At 45.8% G+C, this 13,823-nt stretch overlaps 1 protein-coding gene across 1 annotated transcript in view; it reads left to right on the forward strand.

Annotated features, from left to right (window-relative positions):
- GMDS (GDP-mannose 4,6-dehydratase) overlaps positions 1-13,823 on the forward strand; it is a 322,854-nt gene that overhangs the window by 128,247 nt on the left and 180,784 nt on the right. Inside the window, exon 7 of the mRNA XM_012734285.1 lies at positions 7,155-7,282. Within this exon, the coding sequence (XP_012589739.1) occupies positions 7,155-7,282 (128 nt within the window). The remainder of the gene's footprint in view (positions 1-7,154; positions 7,283-13,823) is intronic.

A 13,823-nucleotide genomic window follows, 5' to 3' on the forward strand; every position in this document is an offset into this window, starting at 1 on the left:
GATACATTGGAACGATTTCTATTTTCCAGTGAATATCATCCAAACCGTCTTTGTACTTTATCTAACTCCAAAAAATCTTGAAATCAAAAAGCTTTTGGATGAAGGACTTGGGCAATGAAAGAGAATTTTCATTAGAGAAATTTCAGTTACCTCAAATATTATTTGCATCTCAAGAAGAACATTTTGCATTTATTTCTATGAATGTGTACACACATATACAGTGCAAATCTCCCCATGCTTGGAGCTACCTGGAGTCACTATTATCAAGAGTTGGTGTGATGGAAGGGCCACGAGGAAGCGCACATTTGCACGTCGTTTAGTCTGATGTGCTAGCAGACTTGTCCCTAGTGGGCCTCACTGTGCCTCTCCTAGGCATCTTCCGTCTGTCCCACTGCATAAAACTTCCAATGCTGCATTTCGTGTTTTTACAAAATTCTCTATTGATGAAATGCATGACAGGCAAGAATGTGGTTTAACAGGTGGTCTCATTCTTTAATTCTATGAAGTGTGCGTCATGCTTGTCTCGAAGTTAAATGCTCATCATATACAGTTCATGTCTTACAAATTATGTCAGTTCTCCTTTTGCATCATTTTTTTGTTTTGTTTTAGAAGACGTTGACCTAAGGATTATTATGTTGGTAGACTTTATACTGTAGAAGGTTTACACTAACAAGGTATTGTCCTTATACGTACACACGTACACACATTGCTGTTAGCATTGGACATGAGAGCAAGGTCAGGAAATTGGAGACTTGGCTTTAGCTGAGAACTAGACCACCTCCTGTGAGCTGGTACTGCATGGTCTCACAGTAGGGCTTGGTCATCTGCCCTCACAGAGAGTGAGGCCCCTAGAAAGGGAAAGAACTACAAAGACAAGATGCCCCCATGGCCAGCATTTCACAAGGGCGAAAAGCATAGATGCTGGTATGTGGGGAAAAAAATCATTACTGATTAATTATTATTGGGCCAGAGAAATAGTGTGAGGAGAACAGTGAGAACACTTTTGGTTCATGAGTATTTTTATATGCACATGTTCATTGTACAGACATACTCCATCTCAACATAAAAATCACATTGTGTCTAATGTGAAAATAAAAATAAATAGGTACAGGGTGGCACAGTTCTTCACATTGCATCCAGATGTGCAGAGCAAATAAGTTTATTTCTCCAAAATCTGTCTTCATCTTCCTGTCAGCTACCTCCCGCTGGTAGGTGGCGGCTGCTGGGACACCGAGGTGCACCCGCCTGTTCACTTGTGTAACGTGCTGACTTGAATAGACCTTTAGGGAACGTCCGGCCTCTTGAATTAGAAGGCTCAGTTTGGGGTTTCATTGGCAGAGTGTTAGAGATGAAATCATTTACATGGGAAAGGGGTAGGGGGGTGAAGGATCAGGAGGGGTGTTATCTCCCGATTTCCGTCAGAAACAATCACTGACCCTCCCAAGAGGAACTGATCTTTCTCACAGATGCCCTCTGCTCCCCAGTGCATTGAGATTACTAAATAGGAACCTTGGTGTCACAAGACAAAGAAACATCCATCCATCCATCCATCCATCCAAGTAAGCAGAAATAACAGCAGCCAATCCCTATGAAGTTTCAGTGTTGGCACTATCAAATTGAGAATACCAAAAAAACTAAGATAAAGTTAGATAATAAATGATCAATTAAAAAAATAAATAAGCTACAACAGACTATAAAAGTCCCCAGGCAATTTACGTAAGAACCAAAACACCAACAATTGCATTACAGGGAGAACCTAAATATTAGACAGCTGGACAAAGATTAGGTACAGCTGAAGAAGTTACCAGGACATTGCAGAGAAGAGCAAAGTGATAAAAGTCATTTAAAAGAAATGGAAATGAAGAGAATGAAAGGTAAAATAAAAGTCCAACGTTCTATTCTAGAAGGAAAAAAGGAAATAGAAAGGTGAAAATAAAGTGAGGGAGAGGGAGTATTTGAAGTTATGGGCTGAGAAGGGATAGAAGACTCTCAGGCCTGGAAGAGCCACATGCAGTCAGCAGTAAGCTGCATCAGACATACAGAATGAAAGCTGCAGGATACCAAAGACAAAGAGAGACTCTGAAGTTGTGAGAAGAAAGGTCCCCTGTGAAGGAATGGCCATGTGGGAGCACGTTCTTGGAGACCAGAAGTCTGTGGAAGAGGACCATGAGTGTGCCAAGAGAGAATGATTTTCAATCTGGAATTAAATAACTAGCAAAACTGTCTTCCAATTATGCACAAGAGCATTTAATTTCTCTACATGAATAGAACTTCTAAAGAATGTATTTTCAGAAGAAAGGAAATTAGGCCTAAGGAAAGATTTGGGAAGGAAGGATAAGAAAATAAGTGGTTACATACAGAAATCTACACCACATTTCTGTTCCTGACATAACTAGAAGCTCATTCTCTGTAGATAGAGAACTGGGAACTGGCAGATTAACAAAGGCACACTTGTAGTTAAAACAGAGGAAATTTACATTGTTACCTTTAAATTAATCTTTTCCTACCAAAGACTTTTTGTGACTGTTATGCTCATAAAAGATACGGAATTATCCTCAAAATGATGTGGAAATCATCTCATAAGGCTAGCTACAAGTGTTATCACATTTTCTCAAGTATTCTAATCCTGGGAACTTAGACAAGGATATCCATATCTCTTCCTGTCTGTGTTTGGGAAAACAGCCTTCTATAGATGTAATCAGAGCAAGGAGCTTTGAGATAAAGAACTCAACCTGGACATCCAGGGTAAACCCGAATCCAGTGTCAAGCGCCCTTACAAGGAACAGAAGAGGCAAACTCGCACACACAGATGGGAAGATGGAGACGGAGGTTGCAGTGACACTGCCCTAGAACTCAAGAAGTCCTGGAGCGCCGGGTACAGAAAGAGGAAGCGAAGGTGCTCCCCTAGACCTCCCAGAAGGAGCTCAGTCCTGCTGCAGGTCAGACATCACCTGCAGCCACTCAGTCAGTTGTGGCGGCAGCCACGGAAAATGCATCCCACCCTTAACAGTTTAAGAGTATGTCTGCTTTTCTCAAAAAGAACCAATTTGATTCAAAAATGTCAGTGTCTCCTGGAATATAATGGGGGTGCCAGTTTTTCTGGGGGTGCCACCTCGCCTTGTTTCTATTCAAGGTGGCCCCGGTCATGTGCGACACCGATGCAGTCTGAGCTCACGTGGGCAGGGTGGTAGCTGGTGTCCGTGGCCTGGTGCTCTCAGCGATAGAGTTGCTGGTCTGCGCTCTCCTCTGCGTGGTGGCCTAGGAGAAGTTGCTCGCCCTAGGCCCAGCTCTTTCAGCTGCTGATAAAATCCAACAGCTCCTCTTACTGTCAGCTCCAGGGCTGACAGTCTCCCTATTGCCCTCACTGGCTGACAGGGGGTAGCCTCCGGCTCCTCCTGCGTGCAGTCCTTGACCGAGGTGGTCTTACCTCCGAGCCTCAACGTCAAGGCATGCTCCCCGCCACCGGTGGGCCCCTCGGGCTCACCTGCAGGCCTCCGACTCGTTGCTCTCACCTTTTGGAGAAGCTCATGTCGCTGGCGCATGGGTCTTGCTGCAGCTGCCCCAGCTCAGTCTGGATGAGCCTGCAGGCGCTCTCAGGCAAGAAGTAGGACAAAGGTGCCCCTCGCAGTGGTTCTTCTGTTCTTATCCCATTCCAAAGAGACTAAATTGAAACGAGGCATTCTGCTCACCCACAGGCACTCATGCTCTCGCCCAGCCTAGAAGGAGAGAGCTGGGAAGCGCCCTTCCTTCTCAAAGGCCCTCTTCACAAGAACCACAACCGCCACACTGCCCCTCAGGACCTGAGGGGTACCCCTGTGTGGGACACTTTGCACTGTGAACACACTTGGATTTTATATGCTCACATTATTTAGGAAGGCACTTGTTCAGGAAGCCTTGCTTGCAAAGCATGCGGTCTTACGCTTAGGATTCTGATATCGTACTGTGAAGAATGGGAATGGGAATGACAAATAATCTTTGTCTGGTTTTTACTGTCTGACAGAGCACTTCGAATCTTTTCTCAGCTTTGGACTAAATCCGAAGGTCTTGTCAAGAGAAATGCGAAAGGAAAAGGCCTAACTTGAAAAAAGATTTGTCACAGTAAGACTGTCCAAAATAAAAAAGATGTGTAACCACTAGAAACGCCTGATGTTGACACAGTATTCTGTAGTCTGTCAGTTCCAGTGTCTTGTTTGATCCTTTATGTGAATTATTGTCCTACTTAACAGATGCAGCTACTGAGAAGCTGGAACACATGTTTACGATAACACCAAAAGAGTAAGAGAACTAAGGTGGCAGGACCCTACTTCCAGAATTCTCCTTCAGACTTTCTAGGACCAGGGGACTTGAGGAGTGATGGCAAAGGGCTCCATCACTTTTTGGGGTGATGACCGCATGACTTGGCAAATTACTGCAACCCACTGTGTTTTACACACTTGAAATAGGTGGATTTTATGGTATGGATTTGTATCTCATTAAGATGATGTAAGTAGCAGTATACAGGTAAAGAACTAGATTTTCTAAATCAGTCAGACGAGTTGTCCAAGATAATTTTTACATCCATAAATGAGTGTGTCCAGCCACACTTGTCCTGGCAAGCGGAGAGCCAAGGCTTGGTCATCACCCCGCAGTGGCTACCACCCTGCTGCAGAATGAGCCATTCTCCTAGCTTGCAGAATCTTCACTTCTTCATCTACATGGTGGTGGTGACAGCAGTCCCTAGCACCTGGGTGGCCTAGAAAATTCAATGAGTTTCTGCATCTGAATCGCGGAGCGTGGTGCTCAACGCCATTGCCATCGTTGGCTGCAGCCTGGTCCTGATCAGTGGGAGTGTGGTCAGGGCCCAATACATAAGGACGCTGCCCTGTCTCGCCTGTGCCGCCCCTTCACTGGGGAGCCCTGAGCCCGTCACACAGCCTATCTCGTCCCTGCATGTCCTGCCGGAGTGGCCAGTGAAGGCTCCTTTTCTGGTGGGGTTTCCCGCTGCATCCAGGAGGAGAGTGACCCCCCAGCTTGTTTCTGTCCGTGTGTCCTGCCCCCCCTACTGGGAGTAGGGGCTGCTTCGCCTCCAGACCCCTGGCTCAGTGCTTGCTGCTCAGTTAACACTGGTTGAAAGTGTAATCAAGCTGGGGAAGGTGCCGCGCTCCCTGCAGACTCCTGAAACTCATTTACCGGCGAACAGCACACTCTGAACTCTGCTGTCTTGGGGCTGTCCACCAGTGACTTGGCAGCTCCAGTGTCCAGTGGATGTTGAGATGTGATACTGGAGGCCTCACGCTGAACTAGAAAGACATCACCCAACTTTAATTATGAGCGTCAGTTGTCACCAGTCAATAGCACATGAAACCAGCCTGTTGATCATAGACCTAGCAGAGTAACACCTAATAAATAAATATTTCTTCATTTATTTATTTATTTATTTATTCACTCAGCTTCCCCCCCCCCTTTTTTTTTAAACTTCTGATTCATAAACTGGTGTATAGGGAGCTGGAACTTTGGGTTTCTTAATGTACTCTGTGAATTACTCAGAGAAACAGAATCTGGATTTCTGCAGAAGTACCATTGTGATTTTTAATGAGATGGCATTCGTGTAACTGTGTGTACTGAATTTGTGTGGTAAGTGAATCTAGTATATGTTTGAACTTGTGCTGGACCACATTCTTGCCAAAATTTAGAAAACCTAGTAAGAAAAATTTCCCTTATTCCTGTGCCAGTTTCTCTGGAAGCCAAAGGCTTTTGTCATAACATTGCCTCCCGGTTTCATCTGTAGAGAACAAAGTTAAAGTCACTGAAATGTGATAAATTAGGATAGCAATCTACCTATACCATAGGAAGCCATTACTGATGAACTCACATGGCGCCTACCTGGAGACGCTGGCATTATCTGGCATTTGTCTGTAGGGTAAGGGTGGAATTGTTTCTGAAGTGTCTTTTCCTTTTGTCTTTCTCTGCAGTCTTTTAAAGTAGATAGAGTGGGGAGGTAAACGGGTGCACCATTTTTGGAAAATGACCAGGATTTATCTTAAAAACGTAAAATTGGAATTAGTAGTACGACTATGACCCAGCAGTCCCACTCTTGGGCATCTGTCTGAAGAATATGAAGCCATTAACTCCAACAAAATCGCCTGTTCTGTACTATTGCAGTAAAACAAGTAAAAATGACAAAGGCAAAAATATTGGATGTTTTCATAGTAGAAGACTGCTCAAAGCAAAATACATAGAAAAGCTCGCTGACAGTAACAAACTAAGTTAGACTTCTGAGGTTAAGAGGGAGGGAGAGCCAGAAAAGGTCAAAGGTCAGGGAGTATGAGGGAGGGTGAGGGATGGTGGTGGGGAAAAATGAGAAAAAGCCCACAGTCGCAACTGAAAGAATACCCTGTAAATACAGTAAGTAAGAGGCTTTCATCAGAGACCAGGGAACATTCAAACCAGGGCACCACTTCCTTCACTTCAGGGTACCTTTCCGCCAGTCGTTTCAACATATTTCTTCCAGATTCAGAGGAAACATGTGGTAAACACTTGAATAAAGGTAAAAGGTGTTGTGCAGTTGAAGGCACATTTGCCTTGCAATTGTGAACCTCCAGATTGGATGGTGGCACAGATTTCTAAATAAGATCCTTGGTTGGCCCCAAATGCATTTCTTGTTTGTTTCCTTTAACTAGTTAAACCCTGTTAGCTAAGTTCCTCTCCCTCTCTCTCCCCAGATAGCTTTATTAATAGGAATACATGATGTTTATGTTCTTAAAAAAAAAAAAAAAGCAGGGTGGTCTTAGATGTCTGTCTTCCATTCTGGCATTTCCCTTTATACAAGCCTTTTGAATTTTCTGCTTAGAAACTGGCATTCCCATAGCTTTTCTTTGGCCTAATGCCTGGCTTGCATATTACAGCCGCCAGTTAGGAAGGTTAAGACGTCCACCAAAGAAAAATGTTTGTTATGAAAGTAGAGCTGACGTGACACATAGAATTAGAGCTTCTTAACTTGTCTGAATGACAGTTAATGATCTTTTTTCTTTTTTCTTTGCTTTTATTATTCCTTTAAAGGGGAAGGGGAGGGGGGAGTGAAAGAAATGCCCAGAGGCTGAGAGTGGGATTGGTTCACCAAACTGCTAAATGTCAAATGTACTCCACTGATAATACATCTCTTTGTCTCTTTTTAGGAGCTAATTTTGTTACTCGAAAAATTAGCCGGTCAGTAGCTAAGATTTACCTTGGACAACTGGAATGTTTCAGTTTGGGAAATCTGGATGCCAAACGAGATTGGGGCCATGCCAAGGACTATGTCGAGGTAGGAACTGACTCATTAGGTTCTTGAAAATACCTGTATGTTGGTGTTTGAAATGCCCGGCCTCCGAGCAAAAGCGTGACCGGGAGGTGGTAGCAAGGAACATTTGCTAAGGTAGATCGGCCTCAGCCGAGCCGCTTTCTGCCGGAGACTTGTTGGTTCAGCAATGCACGTGGATTGCACTGGATGGTACTCAGATGAGTTCATCTTTCAGAAATGTTCTTTCAACTCTTTTAAAAACAAAGGTGTCCATCAGAGACTTGGTGATGGATAAACAGATATTCCGGTGTGTTCTTTAGTTCTCAGGTTTCCTTCTCTCCCCGCATTTTTGTGCCTTCTCCCGCCTCCCTGCCCAGCATACATAGAGCTTTTTGGTAAACTTGTCGGTGTTCTCAGATCATCAAGAAATGCGACTTAATTTCAGCGGGTATAATGAAGACCTTCAGGTTTGTGGTATTCCACGAACGCATCCTAATGGTCATTCTAGGGTGCTTCTGGTCTCTGTTGCTTGCGAACCTGGTGATTTGGTACCACACTTCCTACATCTGACATAGCTCACCAACAAACGTGGCCCATGAAGTAAAGACAGAAAGTCAGTAACATGCTGCTTCTCTGAGTAACGGGTGGAGTTAAAGGAAATTCCGACTCCACTCTGGGGATTTAGACACATAACGAGCTTTGGTTTTGGTGACATGTGTCAGTCACTTAGATAAGTAGTGCGCTGTTTCTCTCAACAATGGTTCTCCCCAACTTTGCCCTGATTCGTCTGCGTTTCACCACGTGTGGTGGCACGTCGATGACAGTGTCTTTTGCCCTGCAGCTCCCCGTCCTTGTTGAGATGTTGGCAAATTGCCAGTGCTCCCCAGACTATTTCTGTCCGTCATGACTCCTCTCCAGGAAACCAGATCTGCCTTCCTAGCTCATTGAAGTGATTCAAAAGAAACTCGAACATTTGCAGAAGAAAGCAAACAAGTAGTTTACTTGCTAACAGAGCAAGGTGCAGCACTCTGTGCCCCTTTTGTTTCTGACAGTGAGAAATGCTGTGTACTTGATTCCTATCATACAGATTTACGTAAGATGCATTTATGTTATCAGCCAAATGGTTTTAAATTTTGAACAGTACAAAACAGTACAAACATTCGTATCGTTTAAATTTGTGGTCTTAGTTTTAGTTATAAGAAGAATTTTTACGGCTTTCGTTCTGAAATAAATCATAAGGATGTTACATGAAAAAATACTTAAGGGTGCATGTTCAGAAATTTTCAGAAAGTGAGAGAAATGTTAGACGGAGAAGCGGAGGCTTTCTTTTGTTTAGCCTATGTGAAAAAAAGAGATTAAACTCCCTCCCAAAATGAGGCCAATTTTGTGAGAATAAACACACTATATTTTCAATAATGCTTTGGTTTGTAGCTCTCCAGCTCTCTCTCTATACGTAAAGCTAAATAGAAGGCTATAAAGGTATTCTTCTTTATCCAAACTCTTTTTTCCCAAAGTTAGGAACAAAACAGGTCAAATTTCATTCTATTTTATTTTTATATTTTTGCACTGGGGTAAAAAAGAAGTTTGCACTGGCCTTTAACCTAGATTTTGATAGTGAGGGAAACAGTATATCAAAATGTTACTAATGCTTATTATGGGTTCTGTTTATTTTCCTTTTTATACATCTACATTTTCCATGTAGTTGAAAGGAGTGTGTATGAACCTTTGAATGGGGGTGGGGGGGGAGGAATGATGTTTTAAAAATAGACCAAAACTTCCAACAAAAATGCAAGAAACCGTTAAATAAGTATGTCAGTAACCAGAAAAATCTTCAGGGAGCTCAGTGAGTCTTGACTGAGAACTGGGCCACAGCTTGCTTAGTTCCTGGGTGTAGCTGGCTGTGTATCTTGGCACGAAGGAGCCGTATTTATATTTGTTTAAAATGAAAGTATTTTATAAACATGTGGCTTAAAGACTTCATAAAGGTCTTCCCAAAGGATGTCAATTTGAAGCTTGCTTGACGAGACAGTGTCAGAACAGGGTGTCCAGAAGCCAGAATATCCACAGGAGAGTAACATGCCTGGCCTCATAAGAAGGTAAAATTTTCCAATTCCGTGAAGAGAGAGCACGTACAGCGTTCGGTCGCCCTCGCCAGCAACGCAGACCTGATTTGTTCTGCCGCAGAATGGGTTTTGCAGTCCAGGATTCCTCTGGAGTGGGGACAGTGACACAGGCTGATGGTGTAAGGTGCCAGTTACAGCTCTTGTACATGTGTTCTAAAATAAGTCTGAATGTCTTGACTTCTAGAAGCATGTCATTATTAAGTAAGAATTCAGAGTTTGCCATCCCCTCTTTTAGAAATATTACCACCCCTTGCATTTCAAAATATATTAAAATGAGGTTACTTCACAGACTTATGACTAAGAGTAGATGTTGCCAGAATCAAAGTCAATAGTCATAAGAATAAGAAAAGAGGCATTGTTTGTTTAAAGCACATCTGCATCCCGGTGCTTGTACTCAGCTTGAGCATAAAGAAGCCTTGATGTGCACAGAGCAAGCAGTCATAACAGCACCTCCTCACACATGTCTTGATGGCATAACCCCTCTCGTTTAAACACAGACACATCGTATTGCTAAATCCTTAGGTTAAGAGACTTGCACTGTTTGACTGGCTGGATTTCACCATGAAGAAGAGAGCGCGCTGGAGTGGGCTAGGTGCTCTCAGCTGTGCTGGTGACTTTGCCCCTCAGCCTCTGACAGGGCCTTCTATCTCAGTGTACCCATCTGCAAAAAGGACATAATGACAAGCCTGTAAAAAATTAGCATTAATGTGCTGTAAATACATGATTAGAATCTACCTCTCTCTTGTAAACATTTTTGCAGCAATTTATACAAAGCCATTTCCTGTTGCTGATTCAGGCTCATTAACATCCATTTATAGTCCTGTGTCCTAGCTCAAAATGACTTAAAAGTTATCTAAGTGAGTAAGAGCTTGCAGTGAGTGGTAAAGCGATTAAGTTCTATTGTACTTCAGAATAAACAAGTCATACACAACCCTAACTTTTTAAAATATTTTACTATAAACATTTCTAAACATGCAGAATTATTGAAAGAATTTTACCATGAGCGCTCATAGATCCAAGACCCAGATTCTACAATTACTGTTGCATTTTGAGAAAACGATATCACTGTTTAAAAAATCACTGCAGTGCTGGTCGTTCAGGCTGTAAATACTCAACCACACAAACACGGGCGATCAAAATGTCACATTTCATGGAAGTTACATCAGTGGGCAATTCAGAGGCTTAAAGTATCATCATCTTGCTCAGTACCACATGACCGACACCTCGTCCCCATGCCTGCCTCCCTCCGTAGCCACTGAATCCACACCGGTGTCATGACGACGCTCTGGGGTTGGCCTGGCACGTCAGGTGGGCCGAGCAGTGCGTGAGGACTCAAAGGAGCGGCAGACGTCTGTATGGGCGTGGGGGCTCTGCTCCGTTGGATCTGGCTGCTCAGTGGCGGCCCCCCAAGTATGGCCAAAGCCACAGGAGCCTTCAGACTAGAGTGCCCAAAGTGAAGCCCATGTCCTCATCGTGGGTCCGACTTCCCAGAACTCAGGAGACGTGAGCGCATCCTCACCCTCACTAGAGCCGTAGACAGTGCAGGTGAAGGAAGCCAGAGCTCCGGCCCAAGCGGCGGCCCACCCCGCCCCCTGCCAGGCTCATCAGCACAAATCTCTGTCGCAGTGACGGCACCGAGACATTAACAGCGCCCTGTGTCTGCACGGGTCCTGCTAGAACGAATGGCTTCCCGTACTCACTCATCCTTGCCACCCTTTCATGCAAAGTGATCTTCACATCTCGCAGCCCAGAGCTGGCAAGTGGCACCATGTCTAGCTAAGTTCACATGAAGCGTGGTCGACAGGTCCCCGTGGGCCTCTTCGGTAATGAGAACACAGCTGCAGCCCTGACACACTGAGCGGCTGGGTCACTGGTAAGGATGGGGCCAGAGTCTGGGTAGCGTTACGTGTTTGCCCCTCGCGCCTGAGGTCCCTTGCTCTTGGGATATGTGAGTAATAACAAGTGACCTGAGTCTGAACTCCATCCAGCACTTTGCAAAAAAAAGAATTTTTTTATAAAAAATATCATAATGTTTTACTGGCAATAGCTGACCCTACAGATGTTTCTGAAGAGGTCTGGTCCAAAGAGCTCTGGTCCAGAGGGGTTTCCGTTGCTAGGGGAGTCTTACTGTCACATTCCCACAAGCTCCTTCCCTCCCTCCCTTCCTTCCAGATCATTAGCAAAACGCTGCTTTTGAAAGCCACGATTGCCAAGCTTGTACTCTCACTGCATGCTGGAAATCTGACTGAGGACGTTGTGTACGTCATCTTACATATCGCAGACATCGGTGCTGAGAATGGGCGCATGGCTTGGGGGGCAGAGGTGATCGAGGGGAAGGAAGTCAGGGCTCCGGCCCAAGCGCCCCTGCCCAGGTCCATTAGCAGAATTTCTGTCACAGTGACGGGACCGAGGCGTGACGGTGCTCTGGGTGACTCCATTTCCAGGGAGATAGCACCCTGAGTCTCTCTCCTTTCCCTGCCCTTGAAGGAGAAGAGATGCTGGGGAGATGTGTGTGTGTGTGATGTGTGAGGGGAGTCTTGGGGGAGAATGGCTGGTGCAGTGCCGGTCGTCTCTGGCTTCAGAGCGTGTTAGCCTTCACTACAGCTGTCAGTCCTCAGTGGGGGGGGACGGACCTGGGGGAGCTGGAGCCTCTTCAAGAGGAGACCATCCACAGGCTGAGGAGAACTGGACCCCCACCCCACCCCTCCTTCCCTATCTGCTAGCCTGCTGCTGCATCCCATGTCACTGCACACAAATGAAGGAGAGGAGACCCAAAAACTTCCTGAGGTTTTCTTTGAGAGAAAGCTTGTGCGTGGCAGCAGCAGCACCCACTAACTGGCTTTGGCTGTGACCTTTCCTGCATTCGAGAGCCTCGCTGAGTTTCGTGTTGTGTGTGAGCCCGCTGAGTTCACATGGTGTGTCAGTCTCACTGAACGCGAGCACATGGCCACATGGCCGTGTCTCCTGTGACCCGTCTTGGTTGCTGGGGTGGCAGGGTGAGTAGTGGCCAGACCCCCACACCCAACTCAGCACGGCTCCATTTCCGCTGCTGTTGCACTGAACTCTGTTCACACCATCCAGAGCGCATTCCTTCCGGTTTTCATCCACAGGTGATTTGGAAACATGAAAGCAGGTGCATTTTTCGATCATCTTCTCAATCGGTTTTTAAAACCATAGACTTCAGGGTGTGGGAAGATACCTGGTTTGATCATGTGAATGACGCCAATCTTTTGGTGGTGGCTGGGTGTTGAGGCGACCTCGAGGCGTGAAGGGCCCCTCCAAACTTGTCGAGTACTGTTGACCAGAGGCAGATGAACCAAATTTCTTTCAAAGGGAAATGCACACACACGTGTGTGTGTGTGTGTGTGTGTGTGTGTGTGTGTCACTGAGCATCTGAGGTTACGTTAGAAAATGGGGTCTTGGCCAGTGTGCACGTGGTGTTGTGGAGAGGCCGACGTGAACATCGCATAGAGTTGGATACGCAGTAGTTATTGTGCCTGTGGGAATAGATTATGAAACTGCGGCTCCATTTACCTGCTAATGGGTAGTAATTAACCACATGAAGGGAGATGCAGAGCCTCCGCCCTGGACTCACTCCCCCGGTGCGCAGTGTCATCAGAGCCTGCGGTCGGTGAAATGACCGCGTGTGCCTGAGAAGTCACCGCTCCGGTCCTGAGATTAAAAGCCCTGGGAAGAAAAGCATTTTTCTTGCACCGAGATTAGGTGCTGACTCACGTGCACTCCAGGTGTGTCGGGAGTTGCCTCTCGCCGGCCACTGCCCCGTCGGGCCTGCCACTTCCTTCTGAGTCTCCTCCGGGGCCGCCCTCCCGACCCCCTGTCTCCTCTCTCCCCCGTCTCCCTGGTTTCCCACTTCATATCTGGTCTGCCCCCACCCAAACAGAGCTGCCTGTTTAATTCTAGTGGCAAGACTGTTGATGTCATATAGATGTAATCACCTCGTGAAATATGACATCATTGAACTGAGTGATGATTTCGCCTATAAAACGTTTATATGTCTTTAATGAAATGCTTCATTTCTACACTAATGCTCGCTGGAAAAGACAGAAAGTGTCTGCCATTAAGGCAGCGCTGATTTCCTGAGCATAGGCCCACGGGCACCCGCCATTCCAGCCCTTCCTCCGCCTGCCCTGTTCCCGTTCCCTTCCCAAGCTAAAAGTCCACCACAATTCTCATTTTTCAATTCATTTTAAAGTCCTCGTCAGCTCTGTCTGACCGCTCTGCGCCGTACTGCGTGGTCGTCGTGACTTCAGCCTTGCGTCTCGTCCCCATGGCCCTGCTTTGCAGCCCTGAGGGCCCCTTGCTTCCGTGTCTGGGGCCCAGGCCCCAGCTTCCCAGATTGGCCCCAGAACCTTTAATACAAGGCTGTGTTCACATTTCTTTTCTGCCCAATGCCATCAAGGAAAGTGGTCTTCGAGTAGAAT

The sequence above is a fragment of the Condylura cristata genome, unplaced genomic scaffold, assembly GCF_000260355.1.
Source record: "Condylura cristata isolate star-nosed mole 26May11 unplaced genomic scaffold, ConCri1.0 scaffold00052, whole genome shotgun sequence".
Taxonomy (NCBI): domain Eukaryota; kingdom Metazoa; phylum Chordata; class Mammalia; order Eulipotyphla; family Talpidae; genus Condylura; species Condylura cristata.